The sequence below is a fragment of the Trachypithecus francoisi genome, unplaced genomic scaffold (genome assembly GCF_009764315.1).
Source record: "Trachypithecus francoisi isolate TF-2019V2 unplaced genomic scaffold, Tfra_2.0 Lachesis_group5, whole genome shotgun sequence".
Classification (NCBI taxonomy): Eukaryota; Metazoa; Chordata; class Mammalia; order Primates; family Cercopithecidae; genus Trachypithecus; species Trachypithecus francoisi.
Window position 1 is genome coordinate 144,799,665 of NW_022681470.1, and position 26,989 is coordinate 144,826,653.

At 50.8% G+C, this 26,989-nt stretch overlaps 1 protein-coding gene across 2 annotated transcripts; it reads left to right on the forward strand.

Moving 5' to 3' along the window:
- The first annotated feature begins 7,173 nt into the window (after nucleotides 1-7,173).
- Nucleotides 7,174-22,696, forward strand: ARRDC5 (arrestin domain containing 5). Of its 2 annotated transcripts, XM_033200560.1 has the most exons (4): nucleotides 7,174-7,743; nucleotides 13,747-13,870; nucleotides 15,008-15,155; nucleotides 22,130-22,696. In XM_033200560.1, the coding sequence occupies exons 1-4, from the start codon at nucleotides 7,404-7,406 to the stop codon at nucleotides 22,607-22,609; spliced, it is 1,092 nt and encodes a 363-aa protein (XP_033056451.1). In that variant the 5' UTR covers nucleotides 7,174-7,403; the 3' UTR covers nucleotides 22,610-22,696. The 2 variants fall into 2 exon arrangements, with proteins under 2 accessions (XP_033056451.1, XP_033056452.1); XM_033200561.1 differs by lacking the exon at nucleotides 13,747-13,870 and having other exon boundaries at nucleotides 7,177-7,743; nucleotides 14,950-15,155.
- Nucleotides 22,697-26,989: the final 4,293 nt, after the last annotated feature.

Consider the following 26,989-nt stretch of genomic DNA (forward strand, 5'->3'; position numbering starts at 1 on the left):
AAGCGAGAAAGAGGGTGGGGGGCGCCCCCTCCTCTGTCCACGGCGCCTCCGCCCAGCGGGCCACGGCTCCGCCTAGCCCTGCGCGCACTGCTGGGCGCGCCCAGCGTGCAAAGGGTCTGCGTGGCAGGGCCTGGTCACCCCCCGCACGTGGGCCCCCCCCAGGAGCCTTGGGGACCCCCAGGGTACAGACCCCCTGACCTCTTAAGTCCAAGTCCGTTCGCAGGCCCCCAGTCGCACGCATGGACCAGTAGGTCTAAGAAGGCCGGAATCAATGTGTAAATACTGCGAGGGAATGTGGGGGGCCCCTAGGAGACCACCTGCACCCCGATGGCTCGCCTGATCGCCCCAAGCCCCACTGCCTGGCGTCAGGGCCTGCCAGGGCTCTCCACCCTACCCACCCGCAGGGCTTGTTTGCTGTCTTTTCCCGCCTCGTTTTCCCGCCTTCTCCAGGCTGTCCAGGCGGGCAGGGCTGCCCTGCCCCCTCCGCCCCGTCTATTCCACTCTGACCAGTCCTGGCGGGCACACGAGTGACCTGTGCTGGACACCTACAAAGCAGCCGGACAGGTTGCTCAGAGCTGCAGAACCCAGGGGTGTACGTGGCAGACCCAGTTGGTGGTCTCAGGGAGGAAAAATTCCTATCTGGGGGAGACAGGCAAGAAATGAATAAATAAAGCAGATAATTTGAGATGATTCCTTATAGGCGAGTGACCAGCAGCCATGAGTTGGGAGGCGGGGAAAGAGGATACTCTCTCACTGGGGCCATTGCGGTGGGCCTCTCAGAGAAGATGACATTTGAGCTGGGATCGGAGATGAGACTCCAAGGACAGATGGGTCTAGGAGGGAAGGTCAAACCCAGAGGCCGGAAAAGGCTTAGAGGCGTCCAGGGAGCAGGAAGGGGCTGGTGTGGTTGGAGCCCACTGAGCAAAGGGGAGGGGGAGTTGAGGTCCGAGGGGTGATACGTAATACCTTGAAGGCCACCGGGGAGGACTTTGGTCTTTCTCTTGAGAGCTGTGAGCAGAAAAACGTTGAGTTCCCACTTAGCTTTTTATAGTTTCTTCATCACTCTATTATCTCCTCTATCTGGTCAGTGGGACTTCTGCTATGTCCCTATATAGGAAACAGATCATGGCCCCCAAAGATATGTGTCTCTAGACCCCCACGTCCTCATCCCCAGGATCTGTGAATACAGTGCCTTACACAGCTAAAAGGACTTTGCAACTTTGCAGGTGTGATTCAGTTAATGATTTTGAGTTGGGGAGCGTCGCCTGGGTGATCCAGGTGGGCACAATGTCCTTAAAAGGTCCTAATAAGTGAAAGAGGGATACAAAAAGGTCAAAGTCAAAGGAGATGGGAAAGTGGAAGCAGGCTTTACAATGATCAGGCCAAGGGCTGGGCGCGTGGACTCACACCTGTAATCCCAGCACTTGGGGAGGCCAAGAAAGGCGGATCGCCTGAGATCAGGAGTTCGAGACCAGCCTGACTAACATGGAGAAACCCCGTTTCTACTAAAAATACAAAATTAGCCTGGCGTGGTGGCGCGTGCCTGTCATCCCAGCTACTTGGGAGCCTGAGGCAGGAGAATCGCTTGAACCCAGGAGGTGGAGGTTGCAGTGAACTGATATCACGCCATTGCACTCCAGCCTGGGCAACAAAAGCAAAACCCAGTCTCACAAAAAAAAAAAAAAAAAAAAGATCAGGCCAAGAGGCAAGGAAGATGGGCAGCTTCTGGTGGCTAGAAAAAGCAGTAAAGACGCCTAGAACCTGCCCTGCCCTAAAATTTGTTTCAGACTTCTGACCTCCCAAACTGTAAGATGATAAATGTGTGGGGCGGGCGCGGTGGCTCACACCTGTAATCCCAGCACTTCGGGAGGCCGAGACAGGCAGATAACTGGAAGTCAGGAGTTCCAGACCAGCCTGGTCAACATGGTGAAACCCTGTCTCTACTAAAAATGCAAAAATGAGCCAGGTGTGGTAGCGGGCGCCTGTAATCCCAGCTACTTGGGAAGCTGAGGCAGAAAATTGCTTGAATCCAGGAGGCGGAAGTCACAGTGAGCCTAGATTGTGCCACTGCACTCCAGCCTGGGTGACAGAGCAAGACTGTGTCTCAAAAAAAAAAAAAAAAAAAATTAGCTGGGCAGGGTAGTGTGTGCCTATAATCCCAGACACTCAGGAGATGGAGGCAGGAGAATCACTTGAACCCAGGAGGCGGAGGTTGCAGTGAGCCGAGATCAAGCCACTGTACTCTGCCCGGGTGACAGAGCGAGACTCTATCTCCAAATAAATGTGTGGTTTGCAGCCACTGAGTTTGTAGTCCTTTGTCATAGCCTTGGGAAGCTCCTGCATTCTAATCCACAATGTCCAGATGGTGCTGTTCACTGTCTCCAACCTCAGTACACAATTAACACTACTGCACACAATTCTGGACCCTCAGCCATCAGCCAGGTAGGACCCACACAACAGGTATGAGCAGGCCCACCTGAGGGTGTGAGACGGCTTGAGCTCTTCCAAAATGATAGCACCTGCTGCAGGAACCTGGCCCAGTTCTATCAGAACACATCATCTGTTTGTAGTGCTGTTGTGAAAACTCAACGTGGCTGAAAGAGGGAATACATTTTTCTTTTTTTCTCTCTCTCTCTTTTTCTTTCTCTTTTTGAGATGGAGTCTTGCTTTGGTGCCCAGCCTGCAGTTCAGTGGTACCATCTTGGCTCTCTGCAACCTCCACCTCCTGAGTTCAAGCAATTCTTCTGCCTCAGCCACCCCAGTAGCTGGAACTAGAGGTCGGCATCACCAAGCCCGGCTAATTTTTGTATTTTTAGTAGAGAAGGTGTTTCACCCATGTTGGCCAGGCTGGTCTCAAACTCCTGACCTTGGGTGATCTGCCCGCCTGGACCTCCCAAAGTGCTGGGATTGCAGGCGTGAGCCACTGTAACTGACCGGGAATAGGTTTTTCATGTACACGTGGTGATGGGTATAGCCCAAGCACCTTGGCTAGTGGTCGTTAAGTATCACAGAGGAGGTATCTAGCTCTCCCTGCAGTAAAGATACTAAGGGCTGTTGATTGAGGGCTCCAGTTCCCTAGTCATCTTGAGAAAATAAATTTTTTTTTTTTTTTTTTGAGACGGAGTCTCACTCTGTCGCCCGGGCTGGAGTGCAGTGGTGGAATCTCAGCTCACTGCAACCTCCGCCTCCCAGGTTTACGCCATTCTCCTGCCTCAGCCTCCTGAGTAGCTGGGACTAGAGGCGCCCGCCACCTAGGCCTGCTAGTTTTTTGTATTTTTTAGTAGAGACGGGGTTTCACCGTGTTAGCCAGGATGGTCTTGATCTCCTGACCTCGTGATCCGCCCGTCTCGCCCTCCCAAAGTGCTGGGATTACAGGCTTGAGCCACCGCGCCCGGCCGAGAAAATCAAAATTTCTTAAATTTGCTCAGGTTCATAATTGCCCAGCCGGGTGCGGTGGCTCAAACCTGTAATTCCAGCACTTTGGGAGGCTGAGGAGGGCTGATCTCTTGCGCCTGGAAGTTTGAGACCAGCCTGGGCAACATAGTGAGACCCTTTCACTACATAACATAAAAATAAATTAGCCAGGCATGGTGTGCACCTGTAGTCCCAGTTACTCAGGAGGCTGATGCAGGAGGATCTCTTGAGCCCAGAAGATCAAGGCTGCAGGGAGCCATGATTGCGCCACTACACTCCAGCCTGGGTGACAGAACGAGACTCTGTCTCAAAAAATAGTAATAATTGCTATTTTAAAACATGAGTAACAAACTATTCCAGGCATCTCAGAAAAAAAAGCTCACAAGCCACTTAGAGCAGGGGTGTCTAATCTTTTGGCTTCCCTGGACCACATTGGAAGAATAATTGTCTTGGATCACACAGAAAATACACTAACACTGGCCGGGCACAGTGGCTTATGCCTGTAATCCCAGCACTTTGGGAGGCCGAGGCAGGCGGATCACCTGAGGTCAGGAGTTCGAGACCAGCCTGGCCAACATGGTAAAACCCCGTCTCTACTAAAAACACAAAAATTAGCTGGGTGTGGTGGTGTGTGCCTGTAATCCCAGCTACTCAGGAGGCAGAGGCAGGAGAATGATTTGAACCCAGGAGGCGGAGGTTACAGTGAGCCGAGATTGCACCACTGCACTCCAGCCTAAACTCCATCTCAATAAATAAATAAATAAACAAACTAACTAACACTAACAATACCTGATGAGCTACAAAAAAAAATTGCAAAAAAATCTCCTAATGTTTTAAGAAAGTTTACAAATTTGTGTTGAGCCATATTCCATCCTGGGCCACATGTGACCTGTGGGTCAGGAGTTGGACATGCCTGACTCGGGGAAAGAAGAGGCCAATGCCCGCAAAAGCTATCACATAAAATAATGCAAGGTACAGCCAAGACAAGAAATAAGGCCTGCCGGGCTAGAGAATGGGTACTTCCTTTTTTTTTTTTTTTGAGACGGAGTCTCGCTCTGTCGCCCAGGCTGGAGTGCAGTGGCCGGATCTCAGCTCACTGCAAGCTCCGCTGCCCGGGTTCACGCCATTCTCCTGCCTCAGCCTCCCAAATAGCTGGGACTATAGGCGCCCACCAGCCTCGCCCGGCTAGTTTTTTGTATTTTTTTAGTAGAGACGGGGTTTCACCGTGTTAGCCAGGATGGTCTCTCGATCTCCTGACCTTGTGATCCGCCCATCTCGGCCTCCCAAAGTGCTGGGATTACAGGCTTGAGCCACCGCGCCCGGCCGAGAATGGGTACTTCCTAGCCCCTCCTATGATTCAATGTCCCTCCCTCTTAGGTACCAGCCCACGTGCAAATCAGGTGACAGGAATAACTGCTAGAGTGCAAAGGGCCTCAGTTTCCCTGTTGCAAAATGATACATTCTCAGAGGGCATTAAGTCATTCAACAAACTTTTATTGATTCCAGCCCTACCCCACACCCCTGTCTGAGCCAGATCCTGCCTGAGTCATGCAGACATTGGTGGGTACAAAGTTCACTTAGACAAGGTCTCACCCTGGAAGGACTTCCCATCCAACGGGGCAGAGGCAGGCACAAAGAGAAATGTCGACCGGGCGTGGTAGCTCACACCTATAACCCCAGCACTTTGGGAGGCGGAGCGAGGTGGATGGATCACGAGGTCAAGAGTTCAAGACCAGCTTGGCCAAGGTGGTGAAACCCTGTCTCTACTAAAAATACAAAAATTGGCCAGGTGCAGAGGCTCATGCCTATAATCCCAGCACTTTGGGAGGCCGAGATGGGCAGATGACGAGGTCAGGAGATCGAGACCAGCCTGGCTAACACAGTAAAACCTTGTCTCTACTAAAAATACAAAAATTTAGCCAGGCATTGTGGCAGATGCCTGTAGTCCCAGCTACTTGGGAGGCTGAGGCAGGAGAATAGCATGAACCCGGGAGGCGGAGCTTGCAGTGAGCCGAGATCGCGCCACTGCACTCCAGCCTGGGCCACAGAGCAAGACTCTGTCTCAAAAAAAAAAAAGCCGGGCGCGGTGGCTCAAGCCTGTAATCCCAGCACTTTGGGAGGCCGAGACGGGTGGATCACAAGGTCAGGAGATCGAGACCATCCTGGAATACACGGTGAAACCCCGTCTCTACTAAAAAATACAAAAAACTAGCCGGGCGAGATGGCGGGCGCCTGTAGTCCCAGCTACTCGGGAGGCTGAGGCAGGAGAATGGCATAAACCCGGGAGGCGGAGCTTGCAGCGAGCCGAGATCGCGCCACTGCACTCCAGCCTGGGCGACAGAGCTAGACTCCGTCTCAAAAAAAAAAAAAAAAAAAATACAAAAATTAGCTGGGCGCGGAGGCAGGCGCCTGTAACCCCCACGCCCATGATCCCAGCTACTTGGGAGGCTGAGGCAGGAGAATCACTTGAACCCGGGGGCCGGAGGGTGCAGTGAGCCGAGATCACGCCACTGCACCCAGCCTGGGTGACAGAGTGAGACTTCGTCTCAAAAAAGAAAAGAGAAATGTCAATCATGCAGGGAATTGCCTCTTCCTGATGGTGTCAACATTCAAATTAAGCACACAATGCCTTGAGCAACTTCAGTACGCACCAGATTCCAGGTCCTGGCCATGTCTCTGTGTTTTTTCCAATACAGACCAATACAAATGTAGAGTCTTCAAGATGAAAATGAGTGTGTATGCACCTGGGCACAGTGGCTCACGACTGTAATCCTAGCACTTTGGGAGGCCAAGGCAGGCGGATCACTTGAAGCCAGAAGTTCGAGACCAGCCTGGCCAACATGGTGAAACCCCATCTCTACTAAAAAGACAAAAATTAGGCAATTGCAGTGGCACATGCCTGTAATCTCAGGTACTCGGGAGGCTGAGGTGGGAGAATCACTGGAACCCGGGAGGCAGAGGTTGCAGTGAACAGAGGTCACGCCGTTGCACTCCAATCTTGGCTGACAGAGGGAGACCATCTCAAAAAATAAAAATAAAATAAATAGGCCGGGCGCGGTGGTCAAGCCTGTAATCCCAGCACTTTGGGAGGCCGAGACGGGCGGATCACGAGGTCAGAGATCGAGACCATCCTGGCTAACACGGTGAAACCCCGTCTCTACTAAAAAATACAAAAAAAAAAATTAGCCGGCGAGATGGCGGGCGCCTGTAGTCCCAGCTACTTGGGAGGCTGAGGCAGGAGAATGGCGTAAACCCGGAGGCGGAGCTTGCAGTGAGCTGAGATCCGGCCACTGCACTCCAGCCTGGGCGACAGAGCGAGACTCCGTCTCAACAAAAAAAAAATAATAAAATAAAATAAAATAAAATAAAATAAAATAAAATAAATAAAAATACAAAAAAAAATTAGACAGGCATGGTGATGGTGCATGCCTGTAATTCCAGCTACTCAGGAGGCTGAAGCAGGAGAATTGCTTGAACCCGGGAGGCGGAGGTTACAGTGAGCAGAGATCACACCACTACACTGGGTGACAGAATGAGATTTTGTCTCATAAAAAAGGAAAGGGCCAGGTACGGTGGCTCACGCCTGCAATCCCAGCACTTTGGGAGGCCGAGGCGGGTGGATCACGAGGTCAGGAGATTGAGACATCCTGGCTAACACAGTGAAACTCTGTCTCTACCAAAAATACAAAAAATTAGCCGGGCGTGCTGGCAGGCACCTGTGGTCCTAGCTACTCATGAGGCTGAGGCAGGAGAATCGCTTGAACCCGGGGGGCCAGAGCTTACAGTGAGCCAAGATGGCGCCCCTGCACTCCAGCCTGGGCAACAGAACGAGACTCCATCTCAAAGAAAAAAAAAAAGAACCAGTAACAAGGAACCAGTGAGGACCACAAGTTTCACAATCAACCACCCACCCTGAACAACAGTTTTGTCTCCCCTCCTGGCCTTTGGGGTCCCCACTTCCCGGAACTCTGAGCTGAGTGATGTCATAGATGGATTACCTCACTAGAGCCAAGGAACCGGGACTTTCAGAGTCATGGGGGAGGGAGAGGGATGTCTCTCTACCGCCCCAACCCCCCATGTCTGTGGTGAAGTCGATCGAATTCGTGCTGCCCAAGGATGCAATCTACCTGGCTGGCTCCAGCATAAAAGGGAAGATGATTTTAACCCTGAACAGCACCCTGGTGGACCCCATAGTGAAGGTGGAGCTCGTGGGAAGGGGTTACATTGAGTGGAGTGAAGAAGCCGGGGCATCCCGCGATTATAGCAGAAATGTTATTTGCAACAACAAGGCAGACTACGTGCATAAGACAAAGACATTCCCAGTGGAGGGTAAGGACGAGGCCAACAGCCACCCCTAGCCATGGTAGGAACCTGGGTCTGGAAAATAAACACATCCGAGAGTCAATCAACAAACCTCCAGGGCTGTCAGAAATAGGGAGTGGCCTGATTTCTCCCTAGGAGGGAAGTCATGTAGAACGATGACCATCAGATACACAAAACACGAAAATAACAAGACAAGGAGCTGATCAGAATCCAGATATTCTTTTTTTTTTTTTTTTTTTTTTTTTTTTGAGACGGAGTCTCGCTCTGTCGCCCAGGCTGGAGTGCTGTGGCCGGATCTCAGCTCACTGCAGGCTCCGCCTCCCGGGTTTAGGCCATTCTCCTGCCTCAGCCTCCCGAGTAGCTGGGACTACAGGCGCCCGCCACCTCACCCGGCTAATTTTTTGTATTTTTAGTAGAGACGGGGTTTCACCGTGTTAGCCAGGATGGTCTCGATCTCCTGACCTCGTGATCCGCCCGTCTCGGCCTCCCAAAGTGCTGGGATTACAGGCTTGAGCCACCGCGCCAGGCCAGATATTCAAAATGAAGGTTCAAAGTAGTCTTCTTGGAAAATGCTCAGTCCAACAACTGCCTTTGAGAGGCCCCTGAGAAGTCTTATTCTTTTACAGATAAGTTTCACTCTGACAGCAAAACCCCAGGAGACAAAGTAGGCAGTCCTGTATTCATGGGGAAAGACAATGGAGGTAGGCCAGGCACAGTGGCTCATGCCTGTAATTCCAGCACTTTGGGAGGCTGAGGCAGGTGGATCACTTGAGGTCAGGAGTTTGAGACTAGCCTGGCCAATATAGCAAAACCCCATCTCTGCCCCCCAAAAAACAAAAAACTAGCCAGGCGTGCTGGCACATGCCTGTAATCTCAGCTACTTGGGAAGCTGAAGCAAGAGAATCACCTGAACTCGGGAGGAGGAGGTTCTAGTAAGCCGAGATCGCACCACTGCAGGCCAGCCTAGGTGACAGAGCAAGATTCCCTCTCAAAAAATAATGGAGGTAGAAGAGCAAGGGAGACCTTCCAGGGAGGGAATAACTAGTCTCCAGTTCCACCAGGTCAGACCTGAAATCTGAACAAATGTCAGAGAGTCGGCTGAGCTGTGGGGGGAATTATATGTCTTTTTCAAAATGTGTTTGTGGGGATATTCCCAGATATTATGCAGTCAAGCAGAACACTTGCTTGGCTGAACAAAGTGTAATTTAATTTAATTTATTTATGTTTTTATTTTTATTTTATTTATTAATTTTTTTTTTAATTTTTTTTTTTTGAGATGGAGTCTCGCTCTTTCGCCCGGGCTGGAGTGCAGTGGCTGGATCTCAGCTCACTGCAAGCTCCGCCTCCCGGGCTCACGCCATTCTCCTGCCTCAGCCTCCCGAGGAGCTGGGACTACAGGCGCCCGCCACCTCGCCCGGCTAGATTTTTGTATTTTTTAGTAGAGACAGGGTTTCACAGTGTTAGCCAGGATGGTCTCGATCTCCTGACCTTGTGATCCGCCCGTCTCGGCCTCCCAAAGTGCTGGGATTACAGGCTTGAGCCACCGTGCCCGGCCTATTTATTTATTTATTTACTTTTTTGAGATGGAGTCTAGCTCTGTCGCCCAGGCTGGAGTGCAGTGGCCGGATGTCAGCTCACTGCAAGCTCCACCTCCTGGGTTTACGCCATTCTTCTGTCTCAGTCTCCCGAGTAGCTGGAACTACAGGCGCCTGCCACCTCGCCCTGCTGGTTTTTTTGTATTTTTTAGTAGAGATGGGGTTTCACTGTGTTAGCCAGGATGGTCTTGATCTCCTGACCTCGTGATCCACCCGCCTCGGCCTCCCAAAGTGCTGGGATTACAGGCTTGAGCCACCGCGCCCAGCCTATTTATTTTTTGAGACAAAGTCTCGCCCTGCTTCCCAGGCTGGAATACAACGGCATGATCTCGGCTCACTGCAGCCTCCATTTCCCAGGTTCAAACAATTCTCCTGCCTCAGCCTCCCACGTGCTGGGATTACTGGCACCTGCCACCAGTCCAGCAATTTTTTGTATTTTTAGTAGAGACAGGGTTTCACCATGTTGGCCAGGCTGGTCTCGAACTCCTGATCTTGTGATCTGCCCGCCTCAGCCCTCCAAAGTGCTGGGATGACAGGCATGAGCTGCCATGCTTGGCTTATGTATTTATTTTTGAGACAGGGCCTCGCTGTGTTGCCCAGGCTAGAGGGCAGTGGTATGATCACAACTCACTGCAGCCTCAGCCTCTCTGGCATGAGCGATCCTCTCACCTCAGCCTCCTGAGTAGCCAGGCACCATGCCTGGCTAATTTTTGCTTATTTTTTGTTTTTGTTTTTTTTGAGATGGAGTGTTGCTCTTGTTACCCAGGCTGGAGTGCAGTGGTGCGATCTTGACTCACCACAACCTCCTGGGTTCGAACGACTGTCTCTTAAAAAAAATAACTAGTGCCGGGCGTAGTGGCTCATGCCTGTAATCCCAGCACTTTGGGAGGCCGAGGCGGGCATATCACGAGGTCAGGAGATCAATCCCATCTTGGCTAACATGGTGAAACCCCGTCTCTGCTAAAAATACAAAAAATTGGCCGCGAGAGGTGGTGGGCGCCTGTAGTCCCAGCTACTCCGGAGGCTGAGCCAGGAGAATGGCGTGAACCTGGGAGGCGGAGCTTGCAGTGAGCCGAGATCGCGCCACTGCACTCCAGCCTGGGAGAGAGTGAAACTCCATCTCAAAAAAAAAAAAAAGAACTAGCAAATACATATATATATATTTTTTTGAGAATATATATATATATATTTGAGAATGTGTGTGTGTGTGTGTGTGTGTGTGTGTGTGTATTTGAGACCAAATCTTGCTCTGTTTCCCAGATTGGAGTGCAGTAGTATGATCTCGGCTCACTGCAACCTCCACCTCCTGGGTTCAACCGATTGTCCCACCTCAGCCTCCCGAGTAGCTGGCACTACAGGCGTGTGCCACCACTCCCAGCTAATTTTGTATTTTTAGTAGAGACAGGGTTTCTCCATGTTGGTCAGGCTGGTTTTCAACTCCTGACCTCAGGTGATCCACCCCCCTCGGCCTTCCAAAGTGCTGGGATTACAGGCGTGAGCCACTGCACCTGGCCATTTTAGACTTTAAAAATGTAGGTAAGATGGTCTATTTCACCAGAGGAGTATTCTGCAAAGAGGGAACAACGGAGCACATAACTGAGTAATGGGAGGGACTCCAGCCATGCAAGTATCCTGGGGACAAATGTCAACTTACCAGACACTAATACTGAGCAATTGTGTGACCTCTCTGATTCTCAGTTAACCAATCTATAAAATGGGAATCGGAAGAGGCCCTACTTTATAAGATTTTGTTGAGGACTTAATGATGTAATGGCACATAAAGGGCTTAGAATAATGCCAGGTGTACAGTAAGTGCTTTAAAATTGCTAGTTCTGGCCAGGCATGATGGCTCATGCCTGTTATCCCAGCACTTTGGGAGGCCAAGGTGGGCGGATCACATGAGGACAAGAGTTCAAGACCAGTGTGGCCAACATGGTGAAACCTTGTCTCTACTAAAAATTACAAAAATTAGCCGGGAGTGGTGGCACACACCTGTAGTGCCAGCTACTTGGGAGACTGAAGTGGGACAATTGGTTGAACCTGGGAGAAGGAGGTTGCAGGGAGCTGAGATCATGCCACTGCACTCCAGCCTGGACGACAGAGCGAGACTCCGTCTCAAAAAAAAAAGCGGCCGGGCGCGGTGGCTCAAGGCTGTAATCCCAGCACTTTGGGAGGCCGAGACGGGCGGATCACGAGGTCAGGAGATCGAGACCATCCTGGCTAACACAGTGAAACCCCGTCTCTACTAAAAAAAAAGATACAAAAAACTAGCCGGGCGAGGTGGCGGGCGCCTGTAGTCCCAGCTACTCAGGAGGCTGAGGCAGGAGAATGGCGTAAACCCGGGAGGTGGAGCTTCTAGTGAGCTGAGATCTGGCCACTGCACTCCAGCCCGGGCGACAGAGCGAGACTCCGTCTCAAAAAAAAAAAAAAAGCTAGTTATTTTATTTTATTTTATTTATTTATTTAGAGACCGAGTCTCCTCTGTTGCCCAGGCTGGAATTCAGTGGCGTGATCTCCACTCACTGCAAGCTCCGCCTCCCGGGTTCACGCCATTCTCCTGCCTCAGCCTCCTGATCCTGAGTAGCTGGTACTACAGGCGCCCGCCACCATGCCCGGCTAATTTTTTTTCTATTGTTTTAGTAGAGACGGGATTTCACCGTGTTAGCCAGGATGCTCTCGATCTCCTGACCTTGTGATCCGCCCGCCTTGGCCTCCCAAAGTGCTGGGATTACAGGCGTGAGCCACCATGTCCAGCAGCTAGTTCTTTTTTTAAGAGACAGTCTTCACTCTGTCACACAGACTGGAGTGCAGTGATGTGATTTCAGTTCACCACAACCTCCACCTCCTGGGTTTAAGCAATTCTCATACCTCAGTCTCCCGAGTAGTTGGAATTACAGGCGTGCACCACCACGCCCAGCTAATTTTTGTATTTTTAGTAAAGACAGGGTTTCACCAATTTGGCCAGGCTGCTCTCGAACTCCTGACCTCAAGTGTTTTGCCCACCTCGGCCTCCCAAAGTGCTGGGATGACAGGCGTGAGCCACTGCACCCAGCCTGCTAGTTCTTTTAATAACTACCAAAACACTCCCCTCCCCATACAACCTCCACTGCCAGGTACCTGCCTTTTCACATTTCCAAGTGACTGATTTTCTTCCTCAAAACATCAGCCTGAAGCCTGTGATGGGCTTATTCTCTATTTTTTTGTTGTTGTTGTCTTTTTGAGACAGTGTCTCGCTCTGTCGCCCAGGCTGGAGTGCAGTGGTGTGATCTCGGCTCACTGCAACCCCCATTTCCAGGGTTCAAGCGATTCTTCTGCTCCAGCCTCCTGCATAGCTGGGATTACAGGCGCCGCCACTACGCCCTACTAATTTTTTGTATTTTTAGTAGAGACAGGGGTTCACCATGTTGACCAGGCTGGTCTCAAACTTTTGACCTCAGGTGATCTGCCCCACCTAAGCCTCCCAAAGTGCTGGGATTACAGGTGTGAGCCACTGCACCTAGCCTAATAAACATTTATTGAGTGCCTACTGTGCATAAACACCATGCTAGGTGCTGGGGATGCAGCAGTGATGAAAAACAACACAGCCTGGGCCAGGCACGGTGGCTCACCCCTGTAGTCCCAGCACTTGGGGAGGCTTGGTGGGCGGATCTCCTGAGGTCACGAGTTCAAGACCAGCCTGACCAACAAGGCGAAACCCTGTCTCTACGAAAAATACAAAAATTAACCAGGTGTGGTGGCACACGCCTGTAGTCCCAGCTACTTGGGGCACTGAGGCAAGAGGATCACTTGAGCCCAAGAGGTCCAGGCTGAGTGACAAAGTGAGACCCCATCTCAAAAAAAAAAAGGCTGGGCCCAGTGACTTATGCCTGTAATCTCAGCACTTTGGGAGGCCAAGGCAGGTGGATCATTTGAGGTCAGGAGTTTGAGACCAGCCTGGCCAACATGGCGAAACCCCGTCTTTACTAAAAATACAAAAATTAGCCGGACGTGGTGGTACATACCTGTAATCCCAGTTACTGAGGAGGCTGAGGCAGGAGAATTGCTTGAATCTAGGAGGCAGAGGTTGCAGTGAGCCAGGATCACGCCACTGCACTCCAGCCTGGGTGACAGACTGCGACTCTGTCCCAAAAAACAAAATAAAAAGAAAGAGACGGGGTCCCTGGTATTTTGGGGATTGCCATGAGCTAGGGAAGATAGGCAATGCTAAGAGGATTTTTGAGAAGCGCAAGAAGGAAAATGAAATGAAGGTCATGGAAATGGCAGTTGTGTGAGAGTCTGCTTCCTAGACCATCACTCAGTTCGTCAATCAACATGTATTAAGCACCTACTGTATACCATGCACTGAAGGTCAAGCTCTATGAGGGCAAAAGTTTTCTGTGCCTCATGTACTACTTATTTATTTATTTATTTTTAGAGACGGCGTCTCACTCTGTCACCCGGGCTGGAGTACAGCGGCATAATCTCGGCTCATTGCAACCTCCGCCTCCCAGGTTCAAGCGATCTTCCCACCTCAGCCTCCTGAGTACCTGGAACTACAGGTGTGTGCACCACACCCGGCTAATTTTTGTATCTTTAGTAGGGACGGGGTTTCGCCACATTGGCCAGGTTGGTCTCGAACTCCTGACCTCAGGTGATCCACCCACCTTGGCCTCCCAAAGTGCTGGGATTATAGGCGTGAGCCACCCAGCCCAGCTGGTTCACGCCTATTATCCTAGCACTTTTGGGAGAGTGAGGCAGGAGGATTGCTTGTGGCCAGACATTCAAGACCAGCCTGGGAAATATAGCAAGACCCTGTCTCTACCAGAAATTTAAAAATTAGCCAGGCAAGGTGGCATGGGCCTGTAGTCCCAGCTCTTCTGGAGGCTGAGGTGGGAGGATCACTTGATCTCAGGAGTTGGAGGCTGCAGTGAGCTATGATCACACCACTGCACTGCAGCCTAAGCGACAGAGACAGACTTTGTCTCTACATAAAGAAAAAAAAAGAAAAAATATATATTTGTTGAACCCTGAAGGCCTAACTTCCACTTTCTCAGGCTCCAGGCAGGCGTATGCAAGGGCCCTTCATGGTTTCGAGTGACAACTCCAGGCACATCACCCACCCCAGGGCATCTCACTCCAGCCCAGCTGGGGCCTGATATTTACAGGCCCAGCAGGTCCTAAAAGCGTAGAGCTCAGTTTAATTCAGAAGGGACAGACAAGCCGAGTCCAGGACCCACCTCCATGCCAAATCAAGCAAAAAAAGGCCGGGTGCAGTGGTTCACGCCTATAACCCCAGCACTTTGGGAGGGTGAGACGGGCGGATCGCCTGAGGCCAGGAGTTCAAGACCAGCCTGGACAACATGACAAAACCCCATCTCTACCACAACTACCAAAATTAGCCAGGTGTGGTGGTGCACGCCTGTAATCCCAGCTACTCGGGAGGCTGAGGTAGGAGAATCGCTTGAACCTGGGAGGCAGAGGCTGCTGTGAGCCGAGATCACACCACTATACTCCAGACTGGGCCACAGAGTGAGATCCTGTCTCAAAAATAAATAAACATAAAAACAAAGCAAAAAAAAAAAAAAGAAGAAAAACAATTCTAGAACCTTCTGATGGCATTGGTGTGTTTTGCTTTCAGATAATTGGTTAAGTGCAGGCAGCCACACCTTTGACTTCCATTTCAACTTACCTCCCAGGCTTCCTTCTACCTTCAGCAGCAAATTTGGCCATGTCTTCTATTTCGTACAAGCTTCCTGCATGGGCCGGGAACACATTTTAGCCAAGAAGAGGATGTACTTATTGGTTCAAGGAACTTCCACCTTCCACAAAGAAATCCCATTGCAGGTACCGATGGGGGAAAGGCGGAGGTGGAAACGTTCTCCAAGCTCCAAGGAAGAAGAGGGAAGGTGGGCGGGCAGGGGACAGAGAAGGTCCCAAGGGGAGAAGGGAAGGGTGTTGGCAGCTTCCCAGGCCGAGATTTCACAAAATGTGAGTCAGAAACCTTAGGGCCGCTGGAGGTCAAGGTTGCAGTGAGCCATGTTTGCACCACTGCACTCCAACCTGGGCGACAGAGCGAGACCCTGTCTCTAAAATAAAATAATATATATGTATATATTTTATTTATTTTTTTAAACGGAGTCTCGCTCTTTTGCCAGACTGAAGTGCAGAGGCATCATCTCGGTTCACTGCAACCTCCGCCTCCCAGGTTCAAGCGATTCTCATGCCTCAGACTCCTGAGTGGCTGGGATTACAGACTGGCGCCACCATGCCCAGCTAATTTTTGTATTTTTAGTACAGACAGGGTGTCACCATGTTGGCAAGGCTGGTCTCGAACTCCTGACCTCAGGTGATCCACCTGCCTCAGCCTCCCAAAGTGTTGGGATTACAGGCATAAGCCACCATGTCAGGCCAACATTTTTTAAGAAAAGAAACGGCCGGGCGCAGTGGCTCAAGCCTGTAATCCCAGCACTTTGGGAGGCCGAGACGGGCGGATCACGAGGTCAGGAGATCGAGACCATCCTGGCTAACATGGTGAAACCCCGTCTCTACTAAAAATACAAAAACTAGCCGGGCGAGGTGGCGGGCGCCTGTAGTCCCAGCTACTCGGGAGGCTGAGGCAGGAGAATGGCGTAAACCCAGGAGGCGGAGCTTGCAGTGAGCTGAGATCCGGCCACTGCACTCCAGTCCGGGCGACAGAGCGAGACTCCGCCTCAAAAAAAAAAAAGAAAAGAAACAAGGGCAGGAACTAAGCCATTGGTTTTCAACTGGGGCTGTTTTATCCCCATAAAGGACATTTGGCAATGTCTGGAGACATCTGCGGTTGTCTCAACTTGGGGGGTGCTCCTGGCATGGAGTGGGCGGAGGCCAGGGATGCTGCTCAGCACCCTACAGAGCCCAGGAGAGCCCCACCTGGGAGAATGGCCCAAATGTCCACTTGTCAAGGGGGAGACATGGCCCTGGGGAAAAGCCATGAAGAGGCCCCACGGGGTGACCCTCAGGGTGGGAGAGAGACCTGGACACTCAATAGCCCTCCAGCACTGACCTTGGGGCTCGCAGACAATAGAGGTGGTGGCCTCAGTCCAGGAGAAGGAAGGGCCGTGCAGCCTCCTCCACTTGGCTGAGTGCAGGACTCGTTCTGGGTCCCTTCCTGAGTCCAGGTGCAGAGGCGGAAGTCGAGGTGGGAGGAGGGACGTTGGCCAAAGTCACTTCACCTCTCCAGGGAGTGATTTGCCATCAGAGCATTGGGACAAGACGACAAATGTCAGAGGGCTGGCATTTTCTTTTCTTTTCCTTTTTTTTTTTTTTTTTGAGACGGAGTCTCGCTCTGTCACCCAGGCTGGAGTGCAGTGGCATGATCTCGGCTCACTGCAACCTCCACCTCCTGGGTTCAAGCAATTCTCACGCCTCAGCCTCCTGAGGAGGCTGGGATGACAGGCACCTGCCCCCAAGGCTGGCCAATTTTTTTCTATTTTCAATAGAGACAGGGTTTCACTATCTTGGCCAGGCTGGTCTTGAACTCCTGACCTCATGATCCACCCTCCTTGGCCTCCCAAAGTACTGAGATTACAGGTGTGTGCCACGGTGCCCGGCCAGCAGTTTCTTTTTCCTTTTCTTTTCTTTTTTTTTTTTCTGAGAGGGAGTCTTGCTCTGTTGCCCAGGCTGGAGTGCAGTAGCCGGGTCTCAGCTCACTGCAAGCTCCGCCTCCTGGGTTTACACCATTCTCCTGCCTCAGTCTCCCGAGTAGCTGGGACTACAGGCATCCGCCACCTCGCCCAGCTAGTTTTTTGTATTTTTTAGTAGAGACGGGGTTTCACTGTGTTAGCCAGGATGGTCTCGATCTCCTGACCTCGTGATCCGCCCGTCTCGGCCTCCCAAAGTGCTGGGATTACAGGCTTGAGCCACCGCGCCCGGCCTTTTTCTTTCTTTTTTTTTTTTTTGAGACAGAGTCTTGCTCTGTCACCCAGGCTGGAGTGCAGTGGCACAATCTCGGCTCACTGCAAGCTCTGCCTCCCAGGTTCACGCCATTCTCCTGCCTCAGCCTCCCAAGTAGCTGGGACTACAGGCACCCGCCACCACGCCTGGCTAATTTTTTTGTAATTTTAGTAGAGACGGGGATTCATAGTGTTAGCCAGGATGGTCTCGATCTCCTGACCTCATGATCCACCCGCCTTGGCCTCCCAAAGTGTTGGGATTACAGGCGTGAGCCACCGCGCCTGGCCCCATTGTTTTTCTTTTGATACAGAGTCTCACTCTGTCACCCAGGTAGGAATGCAGTGGCACAATCTTGGCTCAATATAACCTCTGCCTCCCGGGTTCAAGTGATTCTCCTGCCTCAGCCTCTGGAGCAGCTGGGATTAGAGGTGCCCACCACCACGCCCACTAATTTTTGTATTTTTTAGTAGAGATGGGGTTTCGACATGTTGGCCAGGCTGGTCTCAAACTGACTTCAGGTGATCCGCCTGCCTAGGCCTCCCAAAGTGCTGGGATTACAGGCGTGAGCCACTGCTCCTGGCCGGTACCTCTATTTAAAAAAAAAAAAAAAAAAAAAAAAAAAAAAAAAAAAAAGGTAATAGCTCAGTTAGAAATAAAGGAATACTGGTAGCTCTTGGTACCTCTTGATATCTCCTTCAGGACCAGGACAGGACTACCAGCTTCATCTTGAGTTAGGGCAGCAGGTTCTTTCACACCTGCAGGGTCCTAACGCATGCTACGAATTTTCGAATAAGACTGCAGGGATTTAGAATGAAACCAGATGCAATTAAACTTCAGGAGAGGAGGGGGAGCTCCAGCTGCTCCTGAGAAGGCTGAAGAGAAGCCAGAGGCAGAAAAGTGGGAGGTGAGGTCAGAGGGGGTCAAGGGTCTGCCTGAGTTCTCAAAAAGGCAACATACCTGACCTCCTGCAGTATGCTTTTCTTTCTTTTCTCTTCTTTTTTTTTTTTTGTTTTTTTTTGTTTTGTTTTTGTTTTGTTTTGTTTTGTTGAGATGGAGTCTCACTCTGTCCCCCAGGCTGGAGTGCAGTGGCGCAATTTCGGCTCACTGTAACCTCTGCCTCCCGGGTTCATGCCATTCTCCTGCTTAAGCCTCCCAAGTAGCTGGGACTACAGGTGCCCACCACCACACCTGGCTATTTTTCTTTTTGTAGTTTTAGTAGAGACAGGATTTCACCCTGTTAGCCAGGATGGTCTCGATTTCCTGACCTCGTGATCCGCCCGCCTCGGCCTCCCAAAGTGCTGGGATTACCCAGCCTTCTTCTTCTTCTTCCTTTTTTTTTTTTTTTTGGAGACAGGGTCTCACCATGTTGCCCAGGCTGGTCTTGAACTTCTGGGCTTGAGTGATCCTCCTCCCTTGGCCTCCCGAAAGTTCTGGGATTACAGGCGTGAGCCACCACCCCCAGCCAGCAATGTTTTCAAACCACAGGTCACAACCCAGTAGTGGGTTGCAAAAATCCATTTGGTGGAATACAAGCATTTTCTTTTCTTTTTTTTTTTTTTTTTGAGACGGAGTCTCTCTCTGTCGCCCAGGCTGGAGCGCAGTGGCCGGATCTCAGCTCACTGCAAGCTCCACCTCCCGGGTTTACGCCATTCTCCTGCCTCAGCCTCCCGAGTAGCTGGGACTACAGGCGCCCACCACCTCGCCCGGCTAGTTTTTTGTATTTTTTTTAGTAGAGACGGGGTTTCACCGTGTTACCCAGGATGATCTCGATCTCCTGACCTCGTGATCCGCCCGTCTCGGCCTCCCAAAGTGCTGGGATTACAGGCTTGAGCCACTGCGCCCGGCCTTTTTTTGTTGTTGTTGAGACGGAGTCTCGCTCTGTCACCCAGGCTGGAGTGCAGTGGCCGGATCTCAGCTCACTGCAAGCTCCGCCTCCCGGGTTTACTCCATTCTCCTGCCTCAGCCTCCCCTTTTCTTTTTTTTCTTCTTTTTTCTTTTCTTTTTTTTTTTTTTGAGACAGAGTCTCACTCTGTTGCTCAGGCTGGAGTGCAGGGCTGGATCTCAGCCTCACTGCACCCTCGGTCTCCCAGGTTCAAGTGATTCTCCTGCCTCAGCCTCCCGAGTAGCTGGGATTACAGGAGCATGCCACCACACCTGGTCAATGTTTGTATTTTTGCTAGAGATGGGGTTTCACCACATTGGCCAGGCTGGTCTCAAACTCCTGACCTCAGGTGATCCACCTGCCTCGGCCTCCCAAAATGCTGGGATTACAGGTGTGAGCCACTGTGCCTGGTCTTTTTTTATTTTTATTTTTTGAGACGGAGTCTCACTCTTTTGCCAGGCTGGAGCAATCCTAGCTCACTGCAACCTCCGCCTCCCGGATTCCAGTGATTTTCCTGCCTCAGCCTACTGAGTAGCTGGAATTACAGGTGCCCGCCACCACGCCTGGCTAATTTTTGTATTTTTGGTAGAGATGGGGGTTTCACCAAGTTGGACAGGATGGTCTTGATCTCTTGACCTCGTGATCCGCCCACCTCAGTTTCCCAAAGTGCTGGGAACGCCTGGCCATATTTTTATAAAATGAAAGAATAGGCAAGAATATAAATAGGCAATATCAGAAAAAATCAATTTAGCAGGTTGCAACCATTTTTTTAAAATAAGATAAAAGAACAGAACAGGCAATAAGTAGAATAAAAATATCAGAAATAACAATCTGCCATGTTGCAATCAACTTTTTAAAAATAAAAGCAGGCCAGGCACTTTGGGAGGCCAAGGCAGACAGATCAACTGAGGTCAGGAGTTCAAGATCAGCCTGGCCAATGTGGTGAAAGCCCGTCTCCACTAAAAATACAAAAATTAGCCAGGCGTGGTGGCGCGCACCTGTAATCCCAGCTCCTTGAGAGGCTGAGGCAGGAGAATTGCTTTAACCTGGGAGGCAGAGGTTGTAGCAAGCCGAGATTTTACTACTGCACTCCAGCCTGGGTGACAGCAAGATTCCATCTCGAAGAAAATAAAATAAAATAAAAATAAAAGCGAAGAACAGACTGTCAGAAAATATAAATTTTGCGAGTTTCAATGAACTTTGTTTATTAAATCCATGAATAAGGTGAGAGGCACAGTGGTTCATGCCTGTAATCCCAGCACTTCGAGAGGCTGAAGCGAGAGGACTGCTTGAGCCCAGAAGTTTGAGACTAGCCTGGACAACATAGTGAGACCTTATTTCCAAAAAAAAAGCTGGGGTGTGGTGGCACGCATGCCTGTGGTCCCAGCTACTTGGGATGCTGATGGCGGGGGATAACTTGAGCCCAGGAGGTCAAGGCTACAGTGAGCCATGAGTGCACCACTGCACTCCAGGCTGCAAACAAAAACAAAAACAAAAAAAAGGCCAGGCGTGGTGGCTCACGCCTGTAATCCCAGCACTTTAGGAGGCTGAGGCGGGCGAATCACGAGGTCAGGAGATCGAGACCATCCTGGCTAACACAGTGAAACCCCATCTCTACTAAAAATGCAAAACTTAGTCGGGCGTGGTGACGCACGCCAGTAATCCCAGCTACTCAGGAGGCTGAGGCAGGAGAATCACTTGAATCCAGGAAGCAGACGTTGCAGTGAGCCGAGATCACGCTATTGCACTCCCGCTTGGGCAACAAGAGCAAAACTCCATCTCAAAAAAAAGAAGAAGAAGAAGAAAGAAAGAGGCCGGGTGTGGTGGCTCACGCCTGTAATCCCAGCACTTTGGGAGGCCGAGGCAGGCGGATCATGAGATCAGGAGATCAAGACCATCCTGGCTAACACTGTGAAACCGCGTCTCTACTAAAAATAAAAAAAATTAGCCGGGCGTGGTGGCGGGCGCCTGTAGTCCCAGCTACTCAGGAGGCTGAAGCAGGAGAATGGTGTGAACCTGGAAGGCGGAGCTTGCAGTGAGCCGAGATCTCACCACTGCACTCCAGCCTGGGCGACAGAGCGAGACTCCGTCTCAAAAAAAAAAAAGAAAGAAAGAAAGAAAGAAATTTATATTCAGAATGGTAAATAGCCTTGATCTAAGGACACTGGGAGAGGCCGGGCACAGTGGCTCACGCCTGTAATCCCAACATTTTGGGAGGCTGAGGCGGGCAGACCACCTGAGGTCGGGAGTTCATGACCAGCCTGGCCAACATGGCGAAACCCCACGTCTACTAAAAATACAAAAATTAGCTGGATGTGGTGGCATGCGCTTGTAGTTGCAGGTACTCAGGAGGCAGAGGCAGGAGAATCACTTGAACCTGGGAGGCAGAGGTTGCGGTGAGCCGAGATCACACCACTGCACTCCAGCCTGGGCGACAGAGCAAGACTCTGTCTCCAAAAAAAAACAAAAAACAAAAACCAAAAACTAAAACATGCTGGGAGATGGGAGATGACTCCAGGTTTTTCACTGCAAAATCCCTAGGGCTCTAGATTCCATCTTAACGCCTCTTCCTATGAGAGTCCCCAAAGCCCCAGAGGCTTTTTATTTTTATTTTATTTTTGAGATGGAGTCTTGCTCTGTAGCACTGGCTAGAGTGCAATAGCATAATCTCAGCTCACTGCAACCTCCACCTCCCGGATTCAAGAGAGTCTCCTGCCTCAGCCTCCTGAGTAGCTGGGATTACAGGCATGCACCATCACACTCAGCTAGTTTTTGTATTTTTAGTAGAGACAGGGGTTTCACCATATTGGTCAGGCTGGTCTCGAACTCCTGACCTCGTGATCCTCCCACCTCGGCCTCCTAAAGTGCTGGGATTATAGGCATGAGCCACCACGCCCGGCCAGCCCCAGAGGCTTTGAGGAGTTCCCAGGGTGGATCAGGCAGGCGAGTGGATTGTGTGGTCTTGGTCCCTCACGGTTGTCTGTTTCACATCCTCCTCTTCTAGAACCCCTTGTTGGTGGAGGCCGAGGAGAAAGTCTCCTACAACTGCTGCCGCCAGGGCACCATCTGCTTGCAAATCCAAATGGAAAAGAACACCTTCACGCCGGGAGAGAAGGTTATCTTCACAACAGAGATCAACAACCAGACCAGCAAATGCATCAAGACGGTCATATCCGCCTTGTATGCTCACGTTCAGTATGAGGGCTTTACGCCCGGCGCAGAGAGGCGGTCTCGGCTGGACAGCAGCGAGCTTCTGAGGCAGGAGGCCAACACCCCCACGACCCGCTTCAACACCACCAAGATCGTCAGCACCTTCAACCTCCCACTGCTGCTGTCCGTCAGCAGCAGCACACGGGACGGGGAGATCATGCACACTCGCTACGAGCTGGTCATCACCGTGCACCTGCCCTGGTCCCTGACCAGCCTCAAGGCCAAGGTTCCCATCATCATCACCAGCGCCTCGGCGGACTCTGCCAGTTGCTAGTCGTCAGAGGACGGAGTGTTTCCCGTGAGCCCAGATCACCAGAATTAAGTGCCCAAACTTTTAAATATTAAAAGCTGTATTCGTCTCTACCGGGAGGAAGCTCTCTGTCTTGCACAGGTGACTCTCAGATGAGTCAAGGCGTGGGCAACACGTTGTCTGCAGCCTGCCCGAGCTCTAGCGGTTTAGGTATCCGTGTCTCCCGTCTGTAGAACTATCACCAAATGCCTGGAATGGACCAAGGAAACTGGGAAGGTCTCCCAGGACCCAAATCCGGCCTAGCCCGCCTTTTCCACCCTGAGTCTGCCCCCGCCTACTGGGGTCTCACAGTGCCAAGACCAGGGGTCCTACTTGGGGGGAATTCTCCCCTCTGCTAATGTCTGGCTATATTGACCATCACAACTGCAGGGGATCGGGGGAGAAAAGAGTCCTACTGGCATGGAGGGGGTGGAGGCCAGGGACGCTGTTCAGCACCCTGCAGTGTCCAGGACGGCCCCCCACAATCAGGAATTGTTTACCCTGAATGTCAACAGTACCAAAGGGGCTGGACTTTAGGAGGCCATGGTAGGACGATCATTTGAGACCAGGAGTTTGAGACCAGCCTGGGCAACATTGTGAGACCCCCATCTCTACAAAAAAAAAAAAAAAAGAAAAATTGGCCGAGCATGGTGGCTCACGCCTGTAATCCCAGCACTTTGGGAGGCCGAGGCGGGTGGATCACGAGGTCAGGAGATTGAGACCATCCCGGCTAACACAGTGAAACCCCATCTCTACTAAAAATACAAAAAATTAGCCGGGCGTGGTGGCGGGCACCTGTAGTCCCAGCTATTCGGGAGGCTGAGGCAGGAGAATGGCGTGAACCTGGGACCGGGAGGCGGAGCTTGCAGTGAGCTGAGATCGCGTCACTGCACTCCAGCCTAGGTGACAGTGCAAGACTCTGTCTCAAAAAAAAAAATTAGCTGGGCGTGATGGTGCTCACCTGTAATCCCAGCTGCTCAGGAGGCTGAGGTAGGAGAATCTCTTGAACCTGGGAAGCTGAGGTTGCAGTGAGCCGAGATCGTGCCACTGCACTCCAGCCCGGGTGACAATGCACGAGTCAGTGTAAATATACATATATATGTGTGTATATGTGTTTATATGTATATATGTACATATGTGTATATGTGTGTATATGTATATATGTGTATATGTGTGTGTGCATGTGTATATGTGTATATATGTGTGTATGTGTGTGTGCATGTGTATATGTGTACATATGTATGTGTGTATATGTGTATATATGTATGTGTGTATATGTATATATGTGTATATGTATATGTGTATATGTATATATGTGTGTATATGTGTGTATATGTGTATATGTGTATATGTGTATATATGTATAGTGTGTGTATATGTGTATACATGTATATATGACAGGATCATATACATATATATGTATATGAAAAATTAGCTGGCTGTAGTAGCACACACCTGTAGTCCCAGCTATTCGGGAGGCTGAGGCAGGAGGATCACTTGAGCCCGGGAGGTCGAGGCTGCAGTGAGCCATGATCATGCCACTTCTCTCCAGCCTGGGTGACAGAGCAAGACCCTGTCTGAAAAAAAAAAAATTAAAAAAAAAAAAAAAACACCCACAATATCAGAGTAAAAAGGAGGAGAAACTGTGTGCTGGTATAATTCACAGAGGTTGCTGTTGAGCCCCGGGGCTGCTCTGTGGGTCTCATACCCGAGTCGGATCCTGTGTCTCCTCTGCCTACAGCAGCTTAGGCTTCCTCCCCCACACTTGGGATCAATGCCAAAGTCTTCCTAGTGATGGGCCTGTGCCATCTGCCCACATGCAATCCATCCATAAGCCATAGGGCTTCTGTCTCCACACTTCCCAGAATCTCCCACTTCTCCCCTTCTGCTGCCTCTATCCTGCTCTGGTCCACCTTTTTTGGTTTTGTGTTGTTTTTGACATGGAGTCTCCCTCTGTCTCCCAGGCTGGAGTACAGTGGTTTGATCTTGACTCACTGCAACCTCCACCTCCTGGATTCAAGCGATTCTCCTGCCTCAGCCTCCTGAAACACCGTGCCCAACCTAAACTGGATTTTAGAGGAACAGTAGAAATATTTAGTGTAAGTATATACCATGCAATATTTAGGATATAGTTATACTTAAAAATCATTCACTGATGGCCAGGCACAGTGGCTCACATCTATAATACCAGCACTTTGGGAGGCTGAGGCAGGTAGATCACTTGAGGTCAGGACGTCAAGACCTGCCTGGCCAACATGGAGAAAACCCATCTATACAAAAACTACAAAAATTAGCCAGGCATGCTAACAGGCGCCTGTAGTCGCAGCTACTCGGGAGGCTGAGGCAGGAGAATCACTCGAATCTCACAGGCGGAGGTTGCAGTGAGCCGAGATCACTTGCCCTCCAGCCTAGGTGACAAGTGAAACTCCATCTCAAAATATATATATATAGTTTATCTGAAATTCTGATTTAATTGGGCATCCTGGATTTTACCTGGCACTTGTATTCCTGGAGCAACTCAAGGACTCTCAACATCAAACAGGCCATCCCATTCCTCCACTGAAAATCTCCGTCAGGTCCCTACAGCATTTGAAGTAAAATCCAAAAGGCCTGGCTTTGCCTGCAAGGCCCTGGGCCTGCATGCCTGAAAGGAAACAGTGGCTGAGGCTGGGTGTGGTGGCTCACGCCTATAATCCTAGCACTTTGGGAGGCCAAGGTGGGCAGATGCCTTAGGGTCAGGAGTTTGAGACCAGACTGGCCAACATAGTGAGATCCTGCGCCTATTTTTCAATTTTTCTTTTTTTTTTTTTTGAGATGGAGTCTCGCTCTGTCGCCCAGGCTGGAGTGCAGTGGTGTGATCTCGGCTCACTGCAAGCTCCGCCTCCTGGGTTCACACCATTCTCCTGCCTCAGCCTCCTGAGTAGCTGCAACTACAGGAGCCCGCCACCACGCCCAGCTAATTTTTTGTATTTTTAGTAGAGACGGGGTTTCACCGTGTTAGCCAGGATGGTCTCGATCTCCTGATCTCATGATCTGCCTGCCTCGGCCTCCCAAAGTGCTGGGATTACAGGCGTGAGCCACCTCGTCCGGCCAATTTTCTTTTTTTTTTTTTTTTTTTTTTTTTTTTTTGAGACGGAGTCTCGCTCTGTCGCCAGGGCTGGAGTGCAGTGGCCGGATCTCAGCTCACTGCAAGCTCCGCCTCCGGGTTCACGCCATTCTCCTGCCTCAGCCTCCCGAGTAGCTGGGACTACAGGCGCCCGCCACTTCGCCCGGCTAGTTTTTTGTATTTTTTTAGTAGAGACGGGGTTTCACAGTGTTAGCCAGGATGGTCTCGATCTCCTGACCTCGTGATCCGCCCGTCTCGGCCTCCCAAAGTGCTGGGATTACAGGCTTGAGCCCCCGCGCCCGGCCCAATTTTTCTTAATAATAGTAAAATTAAATTAAATTTTTAAAAGAGCAGTCCAGGGTTTGTCTTCTTGGGGGAATGGCCCTGAAATACTTCTCCAACCACCTTCCAACTGCAACATACTGGTACCTCCCTCCCTCCTGCTGCAGGGTGTCTGTCAACCCTGCAGCCACGACACATTTGCACTTAAATGGTGGCCCCTGCCACATTCCAGAAGATTCTGGAAGACCCAGCCTCTCCATACGGTGGAACCAACTAAGACATTTAGTTTGTTTGTTTGTTTATTTATTTATTTATTTATTTATTTGAGACAGCATCTCACTGTGTTGCCCAGGCTGGAGTGCAGTGGTACGATCTCGGCTCACCTCCGCCTCCCGGGTTCAAGCGATTCTCCTGCCTCAGCCTCCCTAGTAGCTGGGGTTACAGATGCCTGCCACCACGCCCGGCTAATTTTTGAATTTTTAGTAGAGACAGGCTTTCACCATGTTGGCCAGGATGGTCTCAATCTCCTGACCTCGTGACCCACCCGCCTCGGCCTCCTGAAGTGCTGGGATTACAGGCATGAGCCACTGTGCCTGGCCCTTTTTTTTTTTTTGAGATGGAGTTTCACTCTTGTTGCCCAGGCTGGAGTGCAATGGCATGATCTCGGCTCACCACAACCTCTGCCTCCCGGGTTCAAGGAATTCTCCTGCCTCAGTCTTCTGAGTAGCTGGGATTACAGGTGGATGCCACCATGCCCGCCTAATTTTTGTATTTTTAGTAGAGATGGGGTTTCGCCATGTTGGCCAGGCTGGTCTCAAACTTCTGACCTCAAGTGATCCGCCCGCCTCGGCCTCCCAAAGTGCTGGGATTGCAGGCATGAGCCATCGCGCCCCACGGGATTCATGTCTCCTTTTCTTTCTTTCTTTCTTTTTTTTTTTTTAGATGGAGTCTCGCTCTGTTACCCAGGGTGGAATGCA